At 30.9% G+C, this 24,408-nt stretch overlaps 2 protein-coding genes across 2 annotated transcripts; both read left to right on the top strand.

The window, feature by feature from the left end:
• The first annotated feature begins 1,393 nt into the window (after nt 1-1,393).
• On the top strand, nt 1,394-9,053 carry LOC114192659 (protein root UVB sensitive 2, chloroplastic-like). The gene is made up of 10 exons (XM_028082433.1): nt 1,394-1,527; nt 1,614-1,736; nt 2,179-2,267; nt 2,353-2,437; nt 4,142-4,201; nt 4,295-4,388; nt 4,487-4,584; nt 7,805-7,984; nt 8,188-8,310; nt 8,404-9,053. Exons 1-10 carry the CDS (start codon nt 1,516-1,518, stop codon nt 8,827-8,829), a joined length of 1,290 nt encoding a protein of 429 aa, XP_027938234.1. The 5' UTR covers nt 1,394-1,515; the 3' UTR covers nt 8,830-9,053.
• Nucleotides 9,054-12,712: 3,659 nt separating this feature from the next.
• LOC114192823 (phosphoenolpyruvate carboxylase kinase 1-like) lies at nt 12,713-13,726 on the top strand. The gene is made up of 2 exons (XM_028082645.1): nt 12,713-13,544; nt 13,636-13,726. Exons 1-2 carry the CDS (start codon nt 12,770-12,772, stop codon nt 13,671-13,673), a joined length of 813 nt encoding a protein of 270 aa, XP_027938446.1. The 5' UTR covers nt 12,713-12,769; the 3' UTR covers nt 13,674-13,726.
• Nucleotides 13,727-24,408: the final 10,682 nt, after the last annotated feature.

A 24,408-nucleotide genomic window follows, 5' to 3' on the forward strand; every position in this document is an offset into this window, starting at 1 on the left:
ATAATGATGTAAAAGTATTTTGAAAACATTTTAGTAAGTTGGCTTTTGATGTAACATATTCTTAAAATAATTTGAAAATCATTGTAGCAAATGTGACTTTTGCTTAAAACAATGTGATGATATTAAACTCAATTTAAAATAATAAGACAAAATATACTATTGAACTTAATTTTTAATTTTTATATTTTAATATAGGTTAAATTATATTTTTGGTCCTCATTTTCGTAGCAAAATATCAATTTGGTCCCTCAATTTTTTTTATCTCAATTTGGTCCCAATTTTGGGAAATTTGATGCATTCAAGTCCTTTCCGTTAGTGGTGTAGTAACGACATTAAATGGGGTGTCACGTGTCAGTTCCGGAATTTTTTTATTTTTTATTTATTTTTATTTTTTTTAAATTTTTAAAAATATTTAAAAATTTGCCATGTGTCAAGCTGACATTGTGTCACGTGGCAGTGATAATGTCACATGTCACAATTATGCCAGGTGTCATTTTCCTATTCTCAATTTGATATAGTATTTTAATTTTTGTCTCAATTTAGTCCCAATTTTTGAAAAAAATTGTGCAATTTTGTCATTCTCCAAATTGAAACCAAATTTAATTTCTATACAAATGTGCACAAATATTTTTATCAAAATTGATATTTCAAGTAAATATTTTTAACAAGATTAAGTTTATTTTAATTTATATTTTACATTAAACTTTATTTAAAATTGTTTTAAAGTTGTTAATAAAAAATAATGCTAATAACAAAAAAAATCATAAATTATATTGATATTTTATTACATCATACTTTAATATTATTTTTTATTTGAATTTATATTTTAAATAATTGCATAGTTTTAAAATGTGTAAAATTAAATAATTTCTATACAAATGTTTTAGTTGGTGTAAAAATAACAATTATATAATTTACGAAAAATTAACTAGTTTATGTAACAATAAAAAGCAAATAAATTTAAAATTTGAAAATAATTTTAAATAAAATTGAATGTGAAACAAATTTAAATAAACTTAATTTTGTTGAAAATATATAATAAAAATATCAATTTAAATAAAAAATTAAATTTAATAAAAATATTTGTATAACATTTATATAAAAATTAAATTTTGTTCCAATTTAAATAACTATATTAATACGTTATATTAATACGTTATACACCATATCTATCTACTCTTTATATGTTGATTTTATAATGTTATTAGTAATTTTATAATATTAAATCGAATGTTACATATATAAAATTATTTAATATGTTTAATATTTGAATATATCGATAAATACAATTATAATATCTAATTATTAATAAAAATAAATATTTTGTATCTAAAATTATCGAATATTCAAAAGTAATATTGCTCTAATTTAATATCCCCTGACCGAACACACCTCGTAATGGTAAAATATCCTTTCTCATTTCCTACAACAATCCTAACACTGCGTGGAGTCACTCTCCAACGCTGTACCAGTTTGAAAGTCCTTACCTTTTCTCTCTAGATTCAGATTCTCTTCATGGATTTCATGGTATCTATTCTTCCCTTTGTTAGGTTCTTTTTTTATTTTTTATTTTATTTTTTATTTTGGGTTTTAATTTCCTTTTGCAAAACTAGGAGAAGCTGAAAATTTGGAAGAAAAAAACAGACAAAGAATGTGAAGGCCCTCCTGTGTTGTGGTTCGAAACCTCTGTCTCTGTTTGTCGCCGCTTCCAGTTTGAACCCCATGGCCAACTCTCCGTATTCTCCTTCTACTTATCCTCATTGGTGCTTTCAATGTTATTTTTTAATCAGAATTATAATAAAAATTTGTATTAAAGGTCGATATAACAATACCAATTGCGAAGGTGAAACTCCAATTTTGATTTTATAACAACACCACAAACATCTATTGAACTTCATATAGCATTGTTCTTCTTATTGGTCGGGAGACCTTGCGCAAATTTAAGGAAACTTTCCACAAAGCTGTGATTCAAAAAAATTAAGTAGCTAAAATTTGTTCCCTTTATTTTTCACTTTTTCCACGGAAATGCATTTTTTTTCTTTTACTTTTAAGGATGTATCTTATTTCACTTTGTTTTATGTTTCCAAATATTGGTACAATGGTGAAAACAGATTGTGTATTTCTTAAAAATGTCTTTGCTGCGCTGCCTTACAACATTTATTTTTGGTTTTTCTGTAGGTGACTACTATTGGTGATTCTCGGCCAATATACCACAAGATTGTTGACTCATTCCTGAATAAATTTTTCCCTTCAGGATATCCGTACAGGTTGTATGTTCTTTTCCTGAGCATGTTGCGTGCAATGGTGATTTATTTGATTAGCTAATTCATTTTTTCGGTGTTCGGTTTGCAGTGTGAATGAAGGTTACCTCAGATACACACAGTTTCGAGCACTGCAACACACTGCCAGTGCAGCTCTATCTGTGTTATCGACTCAGGTCTTCTTCTAATAACTTGAGAACATCAGCAAATCATGTATCCGCTTTCCTAATGACTCACGCTAGATTCTTTTAGTTAAAACCTATTTGCTCCTAATATTTTGTAGAAACCAGCTGGACTTGGGTTTTTATTATTTTTAAGTAGAGGTCGCTTCCTTATTGTAAGCTAATCCAAACATAGTAGATGTTGGCATGTGAAGGATAACTATAGTTGGTGTATTACTTTATTATCTCATTTATCGTAACTAACATTTGACTATAGTTTGTACCTTACTCAACCTTACAAAATTAGCTCGGTGAAGATTGCACTCTAATTATATATTATAATTTGACCTTATTTTTAGTAAACATAGGATCTTCAAAACATCCCATCACGCTAATGAATGAACATCTCTAGTATGAGATTAAATATCTGTGGGTGGTCTAACCTCATAGCAGTTACATGATAGTCCCAAAGAACTTGACTAGGATAGACTCGTAATGACATTGATACCATCTTAATAAGTGAGTTTATGACTAACTCAACCTCACAAACTGATTTGTAATATGAGGTTTGCACTTTATTTTAATATTATAATTTGGCCTTCTTTCTAGTGATGTAGGATTTCCAATGAGCTCTTTGCTAAACTGCAAGGTTAAAGCTAAGAGCAAAAGGAAATGTTAGTCAAGGAAATTTGAAGAACAGAGGAATACTTAGAGTCATTTATCATGAATAGTTACACATTGCTTAAAAGAAATGAAGCTAAAACTAGACATTATAATGTAAGAGTACACAAATTTTTCTGTTGGCAGAAAGAGTATTTATTGCCATAAGTTGAAATAAGAGTTGGAAGAGAAGTTGATGTGGCATAACAAGACAACTAGTGAAGTGCTGGAGTGAAAGAGTCCAGCAAAGATGATGTGGCTATGATACAACCGGTGGACCTATTTTAATATATTGCAATGCGTATATATGGAGCATGTTCTTTTTCTATTAATCAACTATTTTCTTAGAAGGATCCTTAAGAAAAATTGAGTTCTAAGTGAGTCTCTTTTAGCCATCCTCCAACAAGAGTCTTAATTGGGAAGAAGGAATATAGAAAATTAGAGCACTAAGCTTTCATTAATATTTGAAGTTGCCATTTAGTTTTGTTAGGAAACTAAATGTATATGTGAGAAGGAAGAGGACAAGTTGTTAGTTGGGGGGTAGTTGGTTGGTTAGGCAGTTGAGGTTAAGGTGTGTTAGTCTTCCGTGATAGTCATCCCTGATGGAAGACTATTTAAGGGGAGGTCTGTGTCTGAGTAGGGGGGCAGTTGTTGTATGTGAGAGTTAGTGACAGGATCCTTAGAGTCCTGTGAAAAGGGAAGCATTATCCCTTGGCAGTATATGTTCACGAACTGTACAATAACCAATAAAAGAAGTCTTTCAGTCATTTTCTCTGGTGTGAGTGTTCTTGGTTACTGATTTGTGCGTCAGTTTGGGGTTCTTTAATCAAAGAATCCTAACAAGTTTCTTTTTATACAATAGTTTGTTATAAGGAAGCACAAGGAGGGATTAAAGGGTGTGGGGAAGGTTAACTTTTACACAAAAGAGAAAGGGGAGAGGCAAGTTTGCTGGAGGGAGTTATCCTTCTTTATCACACTGTGTTCTTAGTCTTTGTTCTGTATCACTGTGATTTCTAATCAGATCCGGATTCAATAGCGATAAAAATCACATTTCTGCAGTCACTGCTATTTGCTGCAGGCTTGCGGCCCACTCCTGCACAAGCAACTGCTGTTAGTTGGGTAATTTGACACTACTTTGCATATGACGATTTCACAGACCAGTTATTGTGCCATGTATTTAATATATAATTCGTTTCTCTTGCCAATATTCAGATTTTAAAGGATGGCATGCAACATTTGGGGAATCTAATATGCAGCAATTTAGGTGCAAGAATGGATTCTGAGCCTAAACGTTGGAGAATTTTAGGTTTGCATTGAAGTTGGAACATTTTCGCTTTTTCTTATTTTAGCTCTTATTTTTCATATTCTATGGTGTATGACTTGAATAAGCCTTCCATCTTGCAGCTGATGTGCTCTATGATATAGGCACTGGTTTGGAAGTGCTTTCTCCCTTGTGTCCTCAGCTCTTTCTTGAAATGGCTGGCCTTGGAAATTTTGCCAAGGTACACGTTTTTATTGAGTTTTTAAAATTAATTTTCATGGTTGCATTTATTGAGCTCATATTCCTCTCTCTTATTCTCCCTGTGAAGACTAGGCTACTTGAAGTAGCTCTCTTGTTTATTGAAGGTGATAACTTTTAACACAATTGTTTTTGGATGGTGGGTGATAACATTTATACCCCTTTTGTGCGGTTGAGTTTCCAAAAAGAAACACACTTGATAGCCCTGAGATCTAGTTTTCCCCTTCCATTACTATGAATATGCATAAAGGATACACAATCAAATATTCTAGGTTGGAGTTTATTTGTAGGGTCTAGGTATGGATAGAACGAGGATATGACTTTCAGTGGGACTTTTGGATCCTAAGATTTTAGAGGGTAACTTATTGATAAGATAAGTGGCAAAGATAAGTGGTAGTAAGAAAAACTTCTTCCCAAAATATCTTAGGAACATGATATTGAAAAATAGAGCTATAGTTTGTTCTAGTAAGTGTCTGAATTTTCTTTTGGCAATGCCATTTTGTTAAGGTGTGTTAACACATGAAGACCTCATTTGATAGAAAGAGTTGAACTCAAGATTAAAGTAGTCCTTGGCATTATCAGAACTAATTATCTTAATATTGGCTCCGAATTGATTCTTAATTATTTTGACAAACTGAATAAAAACAAAACTAACCCCAAATTTGTGTTTCAATAGAAAAATTCAAGCCACCTAGGTACAATCATGTATAAAGTTAGGTTTAATAGCCTTTTTTGTCTCAATTTTTGTTGGAATTATTCAATGAGGTCTCAGTTTTTTTCATCTCAATGTAGTCCTCATTTTTGTTAAAAAAAGTCAATGTGATCCCTTTCGTTAAATTGATACTGACATCATTTAGAGGGTAACAATGTTGCAATGTAAATGACATGTGGCATTGTAAATATTCAAGGTGGCTGCCACATGTCATTTACATTGTCACGTTGTTACCCTCTAAATGTTGTTACAACCAATTTAACAAAAGGGACCATATTGACTCTTTTTAACAAAAATGAGAACTACGTTGAGATGAAGAAGAATTGAGGGACTGCATTGAATAATTCTGACAAAAATGGGACCAAAAAGGGTATTAAACCTGAAATTTATCAACCATTTAGCATGTCATATTAGGGGCATTAGTTGGACCTCATACATTTGTATGAATAAGATTAAAAGGGATATGACTCCTCTTATTGCAAATGGGAAAATTTACACACTTATGTTAGTAGACTCACACCGCACAGTAGAGAATCTCTACCTTTAAGTTCTGAATCAAAGAAGGAAAATTAATTTTACAACTTGAAATGAAGTATGTCCCTACCGACAATGGTATAGTTGAGCTTTCTCTTTATTGGTCATAGTGGATTCAGATATGAGAGAAAGACTATTGATAGACTGATAGACTAATTAGAGTTTTCCATGTAGTAAAGACCATTTCATTCTCTAGCATATCTAGTCATATGTTGCTATATGATTTTCATCTGCTGTGGACATTCTGTTCTTGTTAGAACATGGATAATATGTGGACAAGTATTTGGGTAGAAGGGTCATATGGTTAGTGGCTCCAGAGTCTATTATCCAATAGTGAGTAAAAGGTGTATCTTAACCTTTGAGACCAAAGAAAATGGAAATTTACTAGAATATGTTAAAGAGATAGTACATGTGGGCTTCTCCAATTTTCTAAAGAAGGATGTTGCTCTTTCTATATATTCATGATTCAGTTAGATAGAGACAAATTATTCACCTTGTCTATTAACAATGTGTGTTTGTCCTTGCTCTCCCCTCTTTAGGACCTCATTTTTTCTCTCATTCTCCGTTTTGCTCTACTTTTTGCCCCATTCTCCTTTGTGGCCTGGCCTCCTTTCTACCCTAATTCTCAACTTGGGGGTTTTCCATATAATTTCCAGCACGTCTCCCTTGTGTGACGTGGCTTGATGGAATAGGTATACCAAACCTCCTCGGATTTTCTTCATATTTGGAATCCCGTTTTTTCTTTGGTTAGAAATCATTTTTGTCACTCCTTCAACTACCATTATTGAGTTCTCAGTAGTTGTTTGGAGTCTCCAGCATCAGTCATCTCCTTTCACTTCGGATAATGGATACCACTTCATTAATCCCTTGAACCTTCTCTTTTCCCAAAATTTGGACTTGGACCTGATCATATTTTGGATTCAAGCCTACCAAATAATCATAGATTCTATCTTGTTCAATATACTCTTTCAGGATTTGAGTCTTTTGGACACTTTGCTTTTATAACTAGTGATTTACATCATAAATTTGAGCAGCATCCTTGGCCTTAAAATAGGTTTGTCTAGTGCCTCCCAAATTTCCTTTGCTGATCTAAGAAACATGCAGGTATCACCAATCTCTACAACCATTGAATTCCACAGCCATGCCATGATCATGGAATCTTTCTTCATCCCAGAATTTGAACTTGACATCATTTTCATGAAGTGCATTATTAGTCAAGTGATTAACCTTACCTTCTCCTTTTAGTATGGTCTTTTAGGATAATTTTTTTCCATTTAATTTGTAAGCAGAATGGACATTCTGCAATTCTCTGGCAGTCTAGGATCTGTCCCCAGTTTCCATTCTTGAATTCTCAAACTTAGTCACACAAGGGGACTATGCAGCAATAAAGGCCACAATAGGGATCAGAGAGATGCAACAATGAAGGTTGTAACTTGCTCCAGGGTTAGCAGCACTGAAGGTTGCATTTGAGGGTTTTATAAACATAGTTAGAGACTCCTAAAGATCAAGAGCTCTGTGATACCATCTCAGATTCAAAAAGAATAATATATTTCTTCTATATTTGAATAATGAGGCCTTTGGATCTATAAATGCATGAGCCTGCTAGTCACTTTAGGAAATATAAAGAGTTAATTCTATGAAAACAAATCCCTATAATTATGGGATTGTTTTTAAATACATAATCCTAGTATTAATGGCAAGATACACAATAATAAAGAATAAAATTATAGTAAGGATAAAATAAATAAAAAAAATCTAAAATACATACTAAGATACATAATGAGCAGCACAGTTTTAACAGTTGACATACAAGTTAATAAAATACTACTTTTTCATTCTCATTCATGCTTATGTTTGTCATGATAGAGAATATTTTTTGTTCGGTAAAAGTAACTGTTCATTAAACCATTCCATGTTGGGTATAAGCTTACCTTTCCATTTATTTTGGAGTCAACAGGGAATGGCAGTTGTTGCATCAAGAGCTACAAGATTACCTATATATTCTTCATTCGCTAAAGAAGGAAATCTAAGTGACCTATTTGCTAGAGGGGAGGCTATTTCAACTCTCTTCAATGTTGTTGGAATTGGAGTTGGAATTCAATTAGCATCGACTGTATGTGCATCAATGCAGGGAAAGGTATAGACCCGTATCAAAATTTTGAGCAACATATTATGTAAAAGTTATGGGATTTTTGGTAGATCCTGTGGTAACCATATTGGTTATTTTCCATTAAAAGCATTACTAAAAGAAAATAACTTTATTATTATTGGATAGAAATAATAGTTTTGAATTTGTATGAATGCAAACTGATGGAATATAAAACATTTTTTTATTGTTAGTTGGTTGTGGGACCTCTACTATCATTTATACACATATACAGCGTTACTGAAGAAATGAGAGCTACTCCTGTGAATACCTTGAATCCACAAAGAACTGCATTGATTGTGGCTGATTTTCTGAAGGTGTGGTCTGAGTTTTTGTAAATGAACTCTTGGTTTCCATTCTTTATTTGTGAAACTGAAATGCTGTTGGACTTTTGATTGAGTACAAGCCAGGCTGGAAACGTATCAAGCCCAGCTGATCTAAGATATCGAGAAGATTTGCTATTTCCTCGGAAGCTAATAGAAGATGCTGGAAACGTAAGAGTGGGTAGGGCTTTGCACAAGGCAATTAGGCCTTCAAAGCTTATTGAATTAAAACAAGTATTCCCTGGGGAGAAGTTTCTTTTAAATGGTGATAATAGGTGCATTGATATGGTGTTGGAGCAAGATGCTATTGGTGAAGATGCATTGAGAGGGTGGCTAGTTGCTGCATATGCTGTACAATTTGACAAGTCCTCTCATGAGCTCAGTAACAGTACCCTGCTGCAGGCCTATGAGAAAATGAATGAGGTGTTCCCTGTGTTTTTGAAAGAATTAGAGTGCAAAGGGTGGCATACAGATCGTTTTCTGGATGGAAGTGGGAGCCGCTTTGCATTCTAGTGTTCAAAATTTAATACAGATAGTGGTTTTACTTTAGTACTTTTTTTTACCTATTCTGAGAGAGTGGGTGCATTGCATGCATGCCCTTGGTTTGTATGTAAAGGGTCAATAGTCCATATCCTGCAGAATAAAATTGAAGTTCTTACTACGGGATTAGTAAAGACACTTCAACATTTAACTAAGTGGTATTTCTATAGAAAGATTGTTTACTTTATTTGATTCTATATATGTGATATGAAATTTGTTACAATTCCACGTGGTTTCTAGAATACGACTAAAATAGACTGTACAAGTAAGTACAAGTATTAATTCACAAGTGATTTTTAATTAAGGGTGTCAAAGTAAACTATTTCGGCTTACATGGGTTGATTCATTACGGGTTGGATTAAAAATAAGTCAGCTCAATCTGGTTCAACCTATTATGGATTGGTGGGTTAATGAGTTAACTCACTTACAAATATTTTTTTTTTGCAATTTATTTTATATATTTATTTCAATAAAATAAAAGTGTTGACTTGATTTATTTATTATAATAGAAGAATCAAAGTTTTCACCTAATTTTTAAAATATTATTATAAAGATAATAGTTAAAGATTAAAGTATCAACGTATATAACTTGATAAACAAATAAATTAAATATTCAAACTATTCAAATATTATAGAGTAAGATTCTAGTATTTAAAAATATTAAATTGTGAACCTATATAATTAGAAGTAGTAAATAATTATAATAAAAATATTGTAAAATTGTAAAAAAATAATAATAATGTTGTTGTTGGTGGGTTGCGGGTTAACCATTTTCAACCCGGCTCAAATCCGTTTAATTCGTGGGTTAAGTTGGGTTTAGTTCAACTCACTTTTGAAAAAAATGAAATTTTCTCAATTCAACTCGACTTAAATTAGTGGTAAACTGAATTAGCTCATAGATTGAAATTTATTTTGATATCTCCATTTTTAATATGATATCATAATATTATTTCAGTGATGTTTGTTATGTCTTTTGTGATAATAGTATTTACAAAAGTCAAATGTCATATTTAACATTTATCTTGTTGAAGATTTTACATTATTTAGGGCTACAACTAATAATAAGAACAAATTATATTTTATAAAGGCTTGTAATTTTTATAATTTAAATTAAAAAATGTTAATATTTTTTAAATTTTATTTATCTACATTAGACATTTTTATTTATTTAAATGGGATGGTGATACATGCGAATTAACAGTCATAAACTACTAGAAGTATTTTTCTTACTAATATTATTTATAATAATATTTTTTTATTTATATTATTACGAATATTATTATAATAATTATTATGATAGTATTATTATATTAATTATTATTATTATTATCAAAGTTGTTATTATTATTATTATTAAAATTATTATATTAATTTTATAATTTAAATCATTAAAATAATAATAACAATACTAAATTTTATTATTGTTATGATTTTTATTATTATTGATGTTATATCAATTAAAATTTACATTATTGTTATTATTTTTGTTGTTAGTTATAATTAAAGTAAGAAAAATAAATTGTTATTATATTATGATTATTAACATTATTATTAGTATTATATTATTATTATTTCTATATTTAAGTAATTTTTTGAATTCAAATAATTAGTTCCAAAATTAATAAAATAATAAAATTGAAAAAATAATATTTTTCATCATGAATAATTATTTATATTTAAAACAAAATAATAATAACAAAGGACATTAAATATGTATATCTCTTCTTCATAGTTGTTATATTATCATTATTTTTTTTGTCACTGGATAATATTATTATTATTATTATTAATAATAATAATAATAATAATATAGATAGACAGAATTTTATTTTTATTTACTTCAGAATCATAACATTTTTTATTTGTTTAGTAGTTGATTTATCTTGAAATATTTCATCCAGAAGTAGTTACAATTAATAAATTAATAAAACTGAAAATTATTTTTTATTATTATAATAATTGTACTATATTTATAATGGTTATTATTATTATATTTCTATTAACGTATTATTATTATTATTATATTACTATATAATAATAATAATAATTATTATTATTATTAGTTTTATCAGTACGAAATATTATTTTTATAGTGATATTATTATGATAATTAAACACTCATTTTAGTTTTATTTATTACCAATCTTATTTTAATTATTTGTAATTTTTTATTTATTTGTTATTTATTTACTGATACATTTGAGGATTATTTGAATTCAATAAATAGTTACAAAAGTAATAAAATAATAAAATTTAAAACAATTTTTTTGTAATGAAAAATTATCTAAATTTAAAATAAAATAAAATTAATAGGATATAATTTTAAAAACAAAATAGGACACTAAAGATATGTATCTTTACTTATATGTTGTATTATTATTATTATTATTATTATTATTATTTTTTATCATGGGATATTATTATAGCATTCTTATTATTATAATTATAATAATAATAATAATAATAATTATTATTATTATTAATATAGACATCTTATTTTTATTTAATATGGGATCATATCTTAATTATGTGTATTTTTTAATTGTTTTATTGTTGATTTATTTTTAATTCTCTGAACTCAAAAAGTAGTTACTAAAATTAGTAAATTAAAATAAATAAATAATATTTTTTTATAATGATAATTATATTGCATTTATAATAATAATTATTATTATATTACTACAGTGATATTATTATTATTGTTATTATCATGGGATATTATTATAGTGATATTATTATTACTATTGTTATTACTATTTTTATCATTACCATTATTATTATAGTTAGACACATATTCTTGTTTTTGTTTACTACAAGAGTATATCTCAATTACTAGCACTTTTCATTTGTTTTGTTATTGATTTATCTCAACATCGAAATAATTATTTAAATTTAAAAATTAATTACTAAAATTAGTAAAATAAAAACACTGATAAATAATTTTTTTATATGAATAATTATTTCAATTTAAAAGTGATAGTTAAGAAGGTAAATTTAAAAAATTAAGAAAGGACACAAAAAATATGTATTTTTTATATATATAATTATAAATTTTTGTCACTAATATTAGTGTTAGTATTAATATTTATATTAATAGTTTTAGCATAAATATTTTTATTATTATTGATAATGTTGTTATTATTATAAGTATTTTTTTAATTATAAAAAATTGTTATTGTACTACATAATTTTATTAAAAGACTCCGTATGCATGGGTCATAGACCAGTTATTTTAAAAGCAATGTTCTATAAGATTACATCAAATTAATAATGCATCAAACATTAAGTTTTTAAAATTAAGATATAATTAATATCTAGGCTTAATTATTCTAAACATACCTAGTTTTGGTTCCAAAATTTTAAAAATAGTACTCACTTCTAAGTTTCTGTCCAGCCATGCAAAATAACTAACATTATTACGAGTGAATACCAAATACTGGAAGCAAAAGTATTATTCTCTTTTTTATATGTCAGAAGATTGAAAGCCAAAGAAAAAAAATACGTACTTACTGTCTTATTTTTTTTTATATCAAAACTGATTAATGTAATATCGACTTTATATTTTTGTTAATAGAAATGAGGTATATTTTAATATGTTATTGAGCAGTCAAAAAGTTTTTATCAAAAATATGAGATATATATTATCCATAAATTAATAATAATAATAATAATTATTATTATTATATAATATAATAGATATTAAGGAATAATATAATTTATATAATATAATAGATATTAAGGAATAATATAATTTATTAATATCAATCAATAGTAAAATAAAAAATAATAATTTGATATAATAAAAATATATAGATTACACCATAATCAAATATTCTACTCAACGATCAACCTTATAAAACAAACCCCTGTCCTCAAAAATTTTTCCTGTGAACCAAGTAAAATAGCAAATAGTATGAGTGAATACCTCCAGCAAGACTACGTCGTTTCGGAGGAGATCGGCAGGGGAAGATTCGGTACCGTTTACCGATGCTCCTCGGCGGACTCCGGCGAGTCCTACGCCGTTAAATCGATCGACAAGGTAGCCATAACTGCCGGCGGAGACTCCCTGGACACCCAATGCCTCTTTACTGAGGCCAAGATCGTTCAGCTGCTCTCCCCTCACCCTCACATCGTCACTCTTCACAACCTCTACGAAGATGAAAAGCACCTCCACATGGTTCTCGACCTCTGTTACGAACCCACGTTTCATCTCCAGGTCATGCCGGAACGCGAAGCTGCTTCGATGATGTGGCAGCTCATGAAAGCCGTGAGCCACTGCCACCGTTTCGGTGTGGCCCACCGAGACATAAAGCCCGACAACATTCTTCTCGACAAGGAGAATCGGCTGAAGCTAGCCGATTTCGGCTCGGCTGACACTTTCAAAGAGGGCGACCTCATGAGCGCGGTGGTGGGAACACCGCATTACGTGGCTCCGGAGGTCCTCGCCGGAAGTGGTTATACCGAGAAAGTTGACGTGTGGAGTTGCGGCGTGGTTTTGTATCAGATGTTGGCGGGGGTTTTGCCCTTTCGAGGCGATTCCCCTGTGGAGATTTTTGAGGCTGTTCTGCACTCCAGTTTGAGATTCCCAACCTGGGTTTTCTCTTCTGTTTCACATTCCGCCAAGGATCTCCTTCGTAGAATGTTGTGCAGAGAAGTCTCTAGAAGGTTCTCTGCTGAACAAGTTCTGAGTAAGTTTTGACTTTCAAAGAATATGATTAGTTACAGAAATTACAGTTTAAAGGATTGCTAATTTTTGTTTTTGAAATTTTGCATGAACAGGACACGGGTGGTTTAGCATTATTCAACAGAGTGACTGATGAATGTTTTGAAACAAGTTGTCTAATGTGGCTTAGTGAGAAGAGAAGGTTTGATGTGTAACTATATAAATTGCATATTTTCCTTTCATCAATCAAACTGTATAATTCAATATTTCTACAGTAAATAAATTTTCACATTATCCATTACTCCCATTAATTCTAGCGGAATCTATTGCCATTTTTTTCTGTGGTTAAGATAAAATTACATTATGTCTTTCGTATCCGTTTCTTAGCATATCTTACGTGTGTTTATTTATTTTTATACGCCTTAATTTAGTTTTTATGGAAATTTGATGCACTAATTTTTTATTTCAGTAGTTAACACCGTGCTAAGAATACTATACGTTAGTTCATGATTTTTTTTTTTATTCTTTTTAAAAAATACAAATTTATCATATGTCAAGTGATCGTATTATATAATTGTAATGATATGAATATGACGTGATAATAATAATAATACATGTCACTATCACGTCAATAAGTATTATCTTAATCTTAATTTAATCTTTAAATTTATTATTTTGATTCAATTAATTTCTATTTTTTTTAAATTAAATAATCTTATCTTTCTTTAAATTGAAATTAAAATTTATTTTTATATTAATATTATACCGAAATTTTTATTTTTATTAAATTTTTATATCATCATAACAGACCCACTTCTAGCGTACCAATGCATAGGTGTATAATGCAACATGACTCCAACTTGCAAGATTACATCTCACACACATTCATCTTATATAGATATTCATATGTATTCACCAATTCAACCCATGCCAACACTTGAATTTAACTACAAGTTAATCTTACTCACAAAGACTCTAAAACAACAATCATTTGAATTCAAAACAACAACAACATCACATTTAAAACAGTAGCAGTAACATTGCTAAAAAAAACAGCAACAATAACATAGCTAAAAAAATAGCAACAGCATCGCATATAAACCAACAACAACAACAACAAGAATTATAATTTAACAGAGGTAGCACTGTATTCACCCAAACTTGTAAATGAAATTAACTTTTTCAATCTACATATTCTTAAATATTTAATGCAACACTTTTCCTTTCCTTTTTTTTAAATAATATATCTTTTTCCTATATAATATATTACTATCACCTTTAATTTTCACTCATACTAAAGATATCAAAGGTAACGTCAACCTCCCCTGCTCCCAAACATATTATAAGAAAACAATCTCCAAATGCTACGTTTCCACTTCATAAATAAAAAAACTACCTTGTGCACTGCCATAACAACAAGAACCAAAAACCAACAACCCGCTTTGGCATTATACGACAACCGACATTTACTATTAATTCTCCTTCTATTCCAACTAATATAAATAATTAAACCACAATTTATTATAAGGAAAATTACCGTATCCAACCAAATGAATTTTTTTATCTCCAATAAAATATTATTTTATATTGTTAAAGATTATATATATTCTCTAGCCTAATACAAACAACTTAGATTTAATTAATGTTATAAACCGTGTACTAACGTAAAGTCATGTATAACCCATATACAATTTTAAGATCCTTAAACTCCATAAGGATATAATATTAAATATAACAATTTTAAGATCCTAACGTAATATTATCACTTAACCACTCACAAGGTAAGCTCCCTTCGCGACTAGGACTTGATCCAATCTAATGGTTAGGACCTCCTGCATCTCTTCACGACATAACCTACTCTACTCTACTTGAGTGTGAGTAGTTATTAAAGAAAAGATATCACCATAAAGAATCCTTATGTTATTGTATATACTAGCATACCATTAGTTAGAATTTCTCCATGAAATTCTATAATACAAATCTCTTTACATGCTTCGAAACACACAACCCATCCCATTCATCATTATAAATTATATATAGAACACTCACAACAAACACATGATTTGAATGATCTTTGTCTTGACTCTAGAACACTTGCCCAACGAATCAATTTTCTCACTGGGCGAAACACTAGTTTCGACCAGCGACCAAATGGTCGCCCGACGAGCAATTCCATTGGGAGTGCAGGGAATTAATTCCCCCATAAATCGCCCAGCGAGCACACTTGTCCAGCGAGGTACGAATCAGAGACATCTCTGTTTTAAGAAGTCGCCCATCGAGAACTACTCGCCTAACGACCTCCATATTAGAGTTGCCCATGATCCATAATTCGCCCAATGAGTATTTACTCGCCTAGTGAATCTGCATAATTATGCAGAACAACAGTTTTCTGCATAATTCTGCTGTCCTGGCCAGTCCACTTCCTCAGAGAGTTCTTACAGACATCAGACAACACACAAAAGCTTAATGCAACAATGTCATCAGTGTAATTTGGTACTATCATACATATCATATACCGATCAAATGCAACACAACACTCATTTCAAATTACCCCCAATCCACATGCATTTCAAACACAAATTTCACAATTAAAACTCAACTTAAACCATGAAATCTATAAATCAGACAAGTATGCAATAGTTGAACAGTGTAACTAGCTTCCCTTACTTGTGATTGACTCAAACGACAATAGAGTAACCTAAAACCCCCTTTTCTACTGTCGGTGCTCACAATTCAACCTAGAAATATCAGAAACACGATTAGGGAACATCATTAGAATCATTGATTAGTAGAGATTCTTACACGATATAAAAAAGATCACATGAAGGGTTTTAAGAGAAGACCGAGAAAAGAGTAGAAATACAACTTACTCAATTCGAAATTATCATTGGACAAACTTGAAGATCTCGCTGCAGTGATCACTCTGGCGGTCTCTGATCTTCAAAAGGATGAGAGTACAGTGAGAGGTTTTAGAGAGAAGTGAGAGAGAGTTTAGAGAAACAAAGTTTTAGAGAGATAATATTTTCTAAATAATGAAATCCTTTTATAAATTCCTATTTATATATAAACAAATTATTATTAAAATAATACTAGGATCTCATTATTTTAAACGCTATCACTCTTAAGGTATGATTTTATAGGTTCTCACAGATGGAATTTTATACTATTTCAATACTTATATAATTGCTTATTAGTTAGTTTGTGAAATGATAAAGACTAACATCATGTTTGTTTCTACAAAATTTTGTAAATATTTTTTGACATGCAATAACCAAAAATGGTAGTTTATAAAACAAGATTAGACATTTTTGTGTTTGAAGGAGTATAACAAATATAGTTGTTACTTAACTAATTTATTTGTTTAAAATTTAAACAAATTTTCACAATCATTTTGATTTCCAATTTTGTGTAAATAATAATAGAAGAATACAATGTAAAGAATAAGGAGAAAGAGAAATACATAAGATATTTTATATTGATTCATTTGACTATATAGACTATATCTAATTTTTTATCAACAAATTAAGGTTCATTAAGCATACTAAAATTGTGAAGTACAAGGTGAATATTCTTTGGGTTCATAGGGTTTCTAGATAGCTCCTTGATTATTAGCCACTCCTAGTTAATCCTTTGAATATTGCTTGGGTTTGTAATAACTCCTAGTTAACCTCTCGAGTATCGTTTGAGCTTGTAATCCCTAATAGTTAATCATGTCTGAGTTTGTTTTGTTTTTTTGGCTTACAACCACTCCTAGCTGACTTGGTACAAGTATTTTTCAATATGTCTCTTCTAGTTTAATAAAATATTCTTTCAACAAGTCATTTATGGCTTAACCAAATATTGTTTCAACAAATTGTTATGGTTTAACTAAATCTTTTTTCAACAAGTCATTTGACTTACCAAATATTATTTGAAGTTTCTTATGGTTTAACTAAATCTTTTTTCAACAAGTCATTTGACTTACCAAATATTATTTGAAGTTTCTTATGGTTTAACTAAATCTCTTTTCAACAAGGAAATTCTAACTTAACTAAATAAATATTTTCTTTCACAGGTCACTCATGGCTTAATCAATTGTTCTTTGAATTGTAACCAAAATTCTGTCTAATAATGAATTATTGTTTGTGAAATAGTCATTTATTGGCTAAGATAAAAAAATGGTTAAATATATTTTTAGTCTCTGAACTTTGACCAGAAATTGGAATTCGTCCCTGTTAGATATAGTTTGATATTATTAAGATATTGTTAGATATTGATAACCACAATATCAAACAATATCTTCTATTTAATCTTTTTATTTTCAGTTACTCTTTTTACTTGTACCTCTCTCTATTATAAATAGATTACCCTATGTGTTGTTTATACACAAGGGAGATTAATCTCAATCCCTATCTTCTTTATTCTCAACATGGTATCAGAGCCTGGTTCACTCTGACATTTGGGGTCCTAGCCGCGTTAAGTCTACTTTAGGTTTTCAATACTTTGTTACTTTCATTGATGATTACTCCAGATGCACTTGGTTATTTCTAATGAAACATCGTTCGGAATTATTTCATATCTTTCAATCTTTTTTTAATGAAATTAAAACTCAGTTTGGTGTTTCTATTAGAGTTTTGCGTAGTGATAATGGCCGTGAATATCTTTCTCATTCTTTCAAACAATTTATGGCTTCTCACGGTATTCTGCATCAAACTTCTTGTGCTTATACCCCTCAACAAAATGGTGTAGCTGAACGTAAAAATAGACATCTTATGGAAACCACTCGCACTCTTTTAATTCATGGCGAGGTTCCTGAACATTTTTGGGGTGATGCCATTCTTACTGCCTGTTATCTCATTAATCGTATGCCTTCTTCGGTTTTAAAGAATAACATACCTCACTCCATTTTATTCCCTCATGAACCTCTTCATCCCTTACCTTTAAGAGTTTTCGGGTCTACATGTTTTGTTCATAATTTTAGTCCTGGTCTTGACAAGCTTTCTCCTAGATCACATAAGTGTGTTTTCTTAGGGTTTACAAGATCACAAAGAGGATACAAATGTTTTTCTCCTTTTCTTAACCGTTATTTTGTGTCTGCAGATGTCACCTTTAATGAGTTCTCCCTTTATTTTAAGAGTCAATCTTCACCTCTGACTCCATCCAATCCTGACAACTCTTCTAATACCTTTAACGTTCCTATTGTTTGTGACCCTCTTACTATGTCTTCTTCACCCTCGGTTCCTGCTCCACAGTCACCTGCTCCTCCACCACCTCTTCAGGTTTATAGTCGCCGTAATCGATCACAACCACCACCATGTGACTCCACTCCAGTGCCAACTACTCTGTCTCCTCCGGCCCTGACACCTGAGTCTGACCTTCCCATTGCCCTCCGAAAAGGTATGCGTTCTACCCGTAATCCCTCTCCCCATTATATTGCTTTGAGTTATCATCGCTTGTCATTACCTTTTTATACATGTCTTTCCTCTCTTTCTTCTGTGACCATTCCAAAAACTGTCCGTGACGCTTTAGCCCATCCTGGTTGGCGTCAGGCCATGGCAGATGAATTAAGTGCTCTTCATAATAGTGGAACTTGGGAACTGGTCCCGTTGCCGTCTGGGAAATCTGTTGTTGGTTGCAGGTGGGTGTTTGCTATCAAAGTTGGACCTGATGGTACTATTGATCGCCTCAAAGCTCGTCTTGTAGCCAAAGGTTATACTCAAATTTTTGGGTTGGATTATGGAGATACTTTTTCCCCCGTGGCAAAGATGGCTTCTGTTCGTTTATTTATCGCCATGGCCGCTCTTAAACAATGGCCTCTTTATCAACTGGATGTTAAGAATGCTTTCCTCAATGGTGATTTGCAAGAGGAAATTTATATGGAGCAACCTCCTGGGTTTGTTGCTTAGGGGGAGTCTTCTGGGATGGTATGTCGTCTTCGCAAATCACTATATGGCCTAAAACAATCTCCTAGGGCCTGGTTTGGAAAGTTTAGCAATGTTGTTCAACAATTTGGTATGACTCGGTGTGAAACAGATCATTCTATTTTTTATCAACACTCGAGTGCTGGATGTGTTTACTTGATAGTATATGTTGATGACATCATTCTTACAGGGAGTAACAACCATGGCATCTCTCAGTTGAAACAACATATCTGTCACCATTTTCAGACCAAAGATCTTGGCAAACTCAGATATTTCTTGGGTATTGAGGTGGCACAGTCCAATGATGGTATTGTTATATCTCAAAGAAAGTATGCCATGGATATTCTGGAGGAAACTGGATTGATGAGTTCAAAGTCTGTTGATACACCCATGGATCCCAATACTAAACTTCTACCAAATCAGGGGGAGCCTATATCTGATCCTGAGCAGTATAGACGATTGGTTGGGAAATTGAATTATCTTACCGTTACTCATCCTGACATTTCCTTTGCAGTCAGTGTGGTAAGCCAATTTCTTAATTCTCCATGTGAAGATCATTGGAATGCAGTCATTCGCATCTTGAAGTATATTAAAAAATCTCCTGGAAAAGGATTGTTATATGGTTCTAATAACCATACAAGAGTTGTTTGCTATTCAGATGCTGATTGGGCAGGATCTCCTTCTGATAGAAGATCTACATCTGGGTATTGTGTCTCCATTGGTGGTAACTTGATCTCGTGGAAAAGTAAGAAACAGAGTGTTGTAGCAAGATCTAGTGCAGAAGCAGAATATAGAGCTATGGCCTCAGCTGCCTGTGAACTTGTTTGGCTCAAGCAATTGCTTCAAGAGTTACAATTTGGAGATATTACTCAAATGACACTTGTATGTGACAATCAGGCTGCCCTTCATATTAGCTCTAATCCTGTCTTTCATGAGAGGACTAAACACATTGAGATTGATTGTCATTTCGTTCGGGAAAAGGTTATGTCTGGAGACATCAAGACTGAGTTTGTTAGCTCAAGTGATCAGTTAGCAGATATTTTTACGAAGTCTTTACGGGGGCTTAGAATTGATTATATTTGTAACAAGCTTGGCACATACGATTTGTATGCTCCAGCTTGAGGGGGAATGTTAGATATAGTTTGATATTATTAAGATATTGTTAGATATTGATAACCACAATATCAAACAATATCTTCTATTTAATCTTTTTATTTTCAGTTACTCTTTTTACTTGTACCTCTCTCTATTATAAATAGATTACCCTATGTGTGGTTTATACACAAGGGAGATTAATCTCAATCCCTATCTTCTTTATTCTCAACAGTCCCTATTCGAAACTTCAATACATTTTGGTAACTTTAAAAATGAATGAATATAGTCCTTTTAACCAAATTATGAAGTCCTGTATGTGGTAAAGAAAGCATTCTCCGGTGGGGTACTAATCCTCATAAGGATAAATGGGAGGAGTTGCCGTTGGAAATCAACTCCGATGCGGTTAAAATATTCTATGCATGAGGATTCCATGATAGGGGATGCTACTAAGGATATGACATTGTTTCCAAATTTGTTGTATTTTGCTTTATTTGATAAAATATCATTTGGGTTTTCATAAATTTGTTGTAAAAGCGCTTGGTGTCATATTGAGTTGATAAATAAAAATAATAGGAAAAAGTATATTTGTGTTAGGGAAACATCACAGGTATATTCACTAAATTCATACTAGCTCCTAAAGGATGTCGTGGAGGCAGAGAAAAAAGTATATATAATAAATATAATAAAATAAAAAAGAGGAAAAGAAAAGAAAGGAAGGAAAAGTAGGATTTTGTGCATCCATGCCTTCATGCACCCTCGTAACATCAAACCATTCATTTTTATTATCAAGACATAAATTTGGAAAGTTCAAAAAAGGAAAATAAAAGCCCACAAGGGCAAGTTTTTCACATGAATCTCACTCGGTCTCTTTTTCTCAATAGGCATTCACGAGGTGTTTGTCTGCACTTAAATCAAAATTCAGGATCTCCTTTGGATATAAACCCTCTCATCGGGATTGGTCTAGTCTTTTTTACAAAAAGGATATATTTTTTTTTGGATTAGGGTCCCCTACGTGGTAATGGTTGCCAAATCCTTTGGATATAGATCCTCTCCCTGGGATCGGTCTAATCTGTTTCAAAAAGGATATGTTTCTTTTTTGGATTGGGGCCCTCTATGTGGTTATGGTTATCGAATCCTGTTCAAAATAAAAAAGAATCAAATTTGCAAAAAGGATAGGTTTTTCAATCAAGGCTCTTTACGTGGTAATGGTTGTCAAATCCTTTGGATATATAACCTCTACTCAGGATTTGTCTAATCTTTCTTAAAAAAGAAATCAAATATGCAAAAAAGATATGTTTTTCCGGATCGGGGCCCTCTACGTGGTAATGGTCACCGAATCCTTTAGATATAGACTATCTTCTCGGGATTGGTCTAATATGTTTCAAAAGAGTCAAATTTGCAAAAATGAGTATTGATTTTTTTCGGATCGGGACCCTCTACGTGGTATTGGTCACCAGATCTTTTGGATATATATCATCTCCTCAGGATTGGTATAACCTTTTTTTCAAGGGAAAAATAAGGTTTTTGGGTCGTGACCTTTGTGTTTTGGTCATGGTATCCGTTTAAGCTTAATGATTTAATGTTTGGTCATCTTTGTTTCTTTTGAAACAGGACGAAATTAATCTCTATATCTTTACTTATTTTTTTCTAATAATATGAAAATGTCAAATTCTCATATTATCAAGCAAAATCTAAGTAAAGAGGGGCAACTGTCAACACCAAATTTCGTCCGGCTTAATAAAATAACAATAATAATAATAATAAATATAAATAAAAATAAAAATAAGAAATAATTTCTTTGAAAATTTTAATTTTCTTTTTCTAAATAAAATATGTTAATAATAATAAATAAATAAATAAAAGGAAAAAATATGTTTTAATCTTTTGTGTGTTTTCTTTTGACGTCTTGTTTTTATTTTTTAGTTCAATATACTTTATCCACCCACACCATAATTTATTGTAACTAACAATAGCCCAATATTTTTATATTCTCACCCCAACTCTATGCTCTGCCACTTCTGCTCCAGATCAAGAAGTTAGTGATATGATTCTAATAATTGGAAACAAAATCTCTTCTAATTAGAATCAATTTTTCTCATCACGTTTGATTTTATGTTCTAATTTTTCTGTGTGATTTGATTCTCATAATGTGTTAATATCGAGACCAATTCTTGTCTTTTAGAATTCTTTGAAATCAAGATTGACCTTATTATGAGATTACATTAGATTTATAATTTTGTGTATATAATTTTGTTGTGTCATTCCTAGTATTTCAAAGCCTCATTTTTTTCTCTGTTTTTTTTTATCAATTATATGATTTGTTTTGTGGGTGAGTTTGAATGGGTTTTTGATTTTTCCTTGATTATAATTTTTGTCCACTTGGATGGTGTAGTGCTAAATACATTAATTGAATGAAAAGTGTGGTTCTACTTTGAGTTTTAACATTACATATAGTGTGGGACCCATTTTGATTTTAATGTTTGATCTTAATTCGATTTTCTTTCTCTCTATATTTAATAATTAACATCTTTGTCTAAGTCATTTGTGTGCGATTGTGTGCATCCTTTTCAATGAGTTTTTTTTTCTTTTACAACAAATAATATAAAAGAAGAATGTAAAAAAAAAGTTGAGAAATATTTTTATTTTTTTGTTATTTTTAGTGTCTGTCCGACCGTTTGTGTCGTGTGACACCTAAAGTATCTTTCTTTTTCCTAATATATATATATATATATATATATATATATATATATATATAAAAGAAGTTTAAAGGATTGAAAAATAAAAAATAGCTTTATTTGTTTACATTTATTATCTATTTTATCGCTCGCGTCGTGTGTAACACCCTAATTTTGGGATATCACGGAAAGTTAGAAAATGGACGTATTTGGTGAAAAAAGATTATCATTTAAAATATACTAATTAAAAACTTTTAACTTGATTTAAATTATGTAGTTCAAGACGTTAGTTTGTTTAAAAAAAAATTCAAACAACATTTACGAACAAGAAAATTACATAGTTTTCAGTATTTGATTTAAATAAACTAAATAAATTATAAGAAACTCCCAAGTTCATCCTCAACCTCTCGTCATTCTACTCCATGCCAAAATTATCTGCAATACCATCTACTCTCGTATAACACACATGTTACACGATTATCACACATACAACAAACACACAAACAAACAAATAGGGGTAAGCTAACCACAAACAATAATATATATAAAAGAATTTTGTACTATAATCCATATGTAAACAAACTCCAGGATAATTCATAAAACATGCACACCATGATCATGGACTATGAATAAAACAAAAAAGGAAACATAAATGCTGCAACACAAGGTCTCAACACATAAACTCTAACATCCTGATTGGATATTACTTATTTAGAATTAAAAATAATAGAAATACTATTAAACTGGATTTATTAATAAAGTATTTTCCCAAAAATGCGGGAAAATTAAAAGTTTAGTTTATACGCGCCAAAAGATCAAATCCATAAATGTGTTCTACTCCATGCCAAAATTATCTGCAATACCATCTACTCCCGTATAACACACATGTTACACGATTATCACACATACAACAAACACACAAACAAACAAATAGGGGTAAGCTAACCACAAACAATAATATATATAAAAGAATTTTTGTACTATAATCCATATGTAAACAAACTCCAGGATAATTCATAAAACATGCACGCCAAAAGATCAAATCTTCTGGAACCTCGTCGTAAATTGCCACGATCTTGCACACTCCACTGGACTTCCAAAACCACCAGGGTACAACCTCGAGTGGCCACGTGTTACCCTAATACAAGTTACACTCGTAACTCGGCCCCCAACAAAGCATCGCCTCATGACCTCCATCCAAAGCGGTGTAGAAATCCTC

The sequence above is a fragment of the Vigna unguiculata genome, chromosome 7, assembly GCF_004118075.2.
Source record: "Vigna unguiculata cultivar IT97K-499-35 chromosome 7, ASM411807v1, whole genome shotgun sequence".
NCBI lineage: Eukaryota > Viridiplantae > Streptophyta > Magnoliopsida > Fabales > Fabaceae > Vigna > Vigna unguiculata.

Bases quoted from the DNA above. Each gene is read 5' to 3' on its own strand.
- LOC114192659 (XM_028082433.1), top strand. The intron at 1,737-2,178 runs GTATTCTCCTTC...GTTTTTCTGTAG, and splicing joins AACCCCATGGCCAACTCTCC to GTGACTACTATTGGTGATTC. The intron at 4,585-7,804 runs GTACACGTTTTT...TGGAGTCAACAG, and splicing joins GCCTTGGAAATTTTGCCAAG to GGAATGGCAGTTGTTGCATC.
- LOC114192823 (XM_028082645.1), top strand. From the start codon at position 12,770: ATGAGTGAATACCTCCAGCAAGACTACGTCGTTTCGGAGGAGATCGGC. The intron at 13,545-13,635 runs GTAAGTTTTGAC...TTGCATGAACAG, and splicing joins CTCTGCTGAACAAGTTCTGA to GACACGGGTGGTTTAGCATT.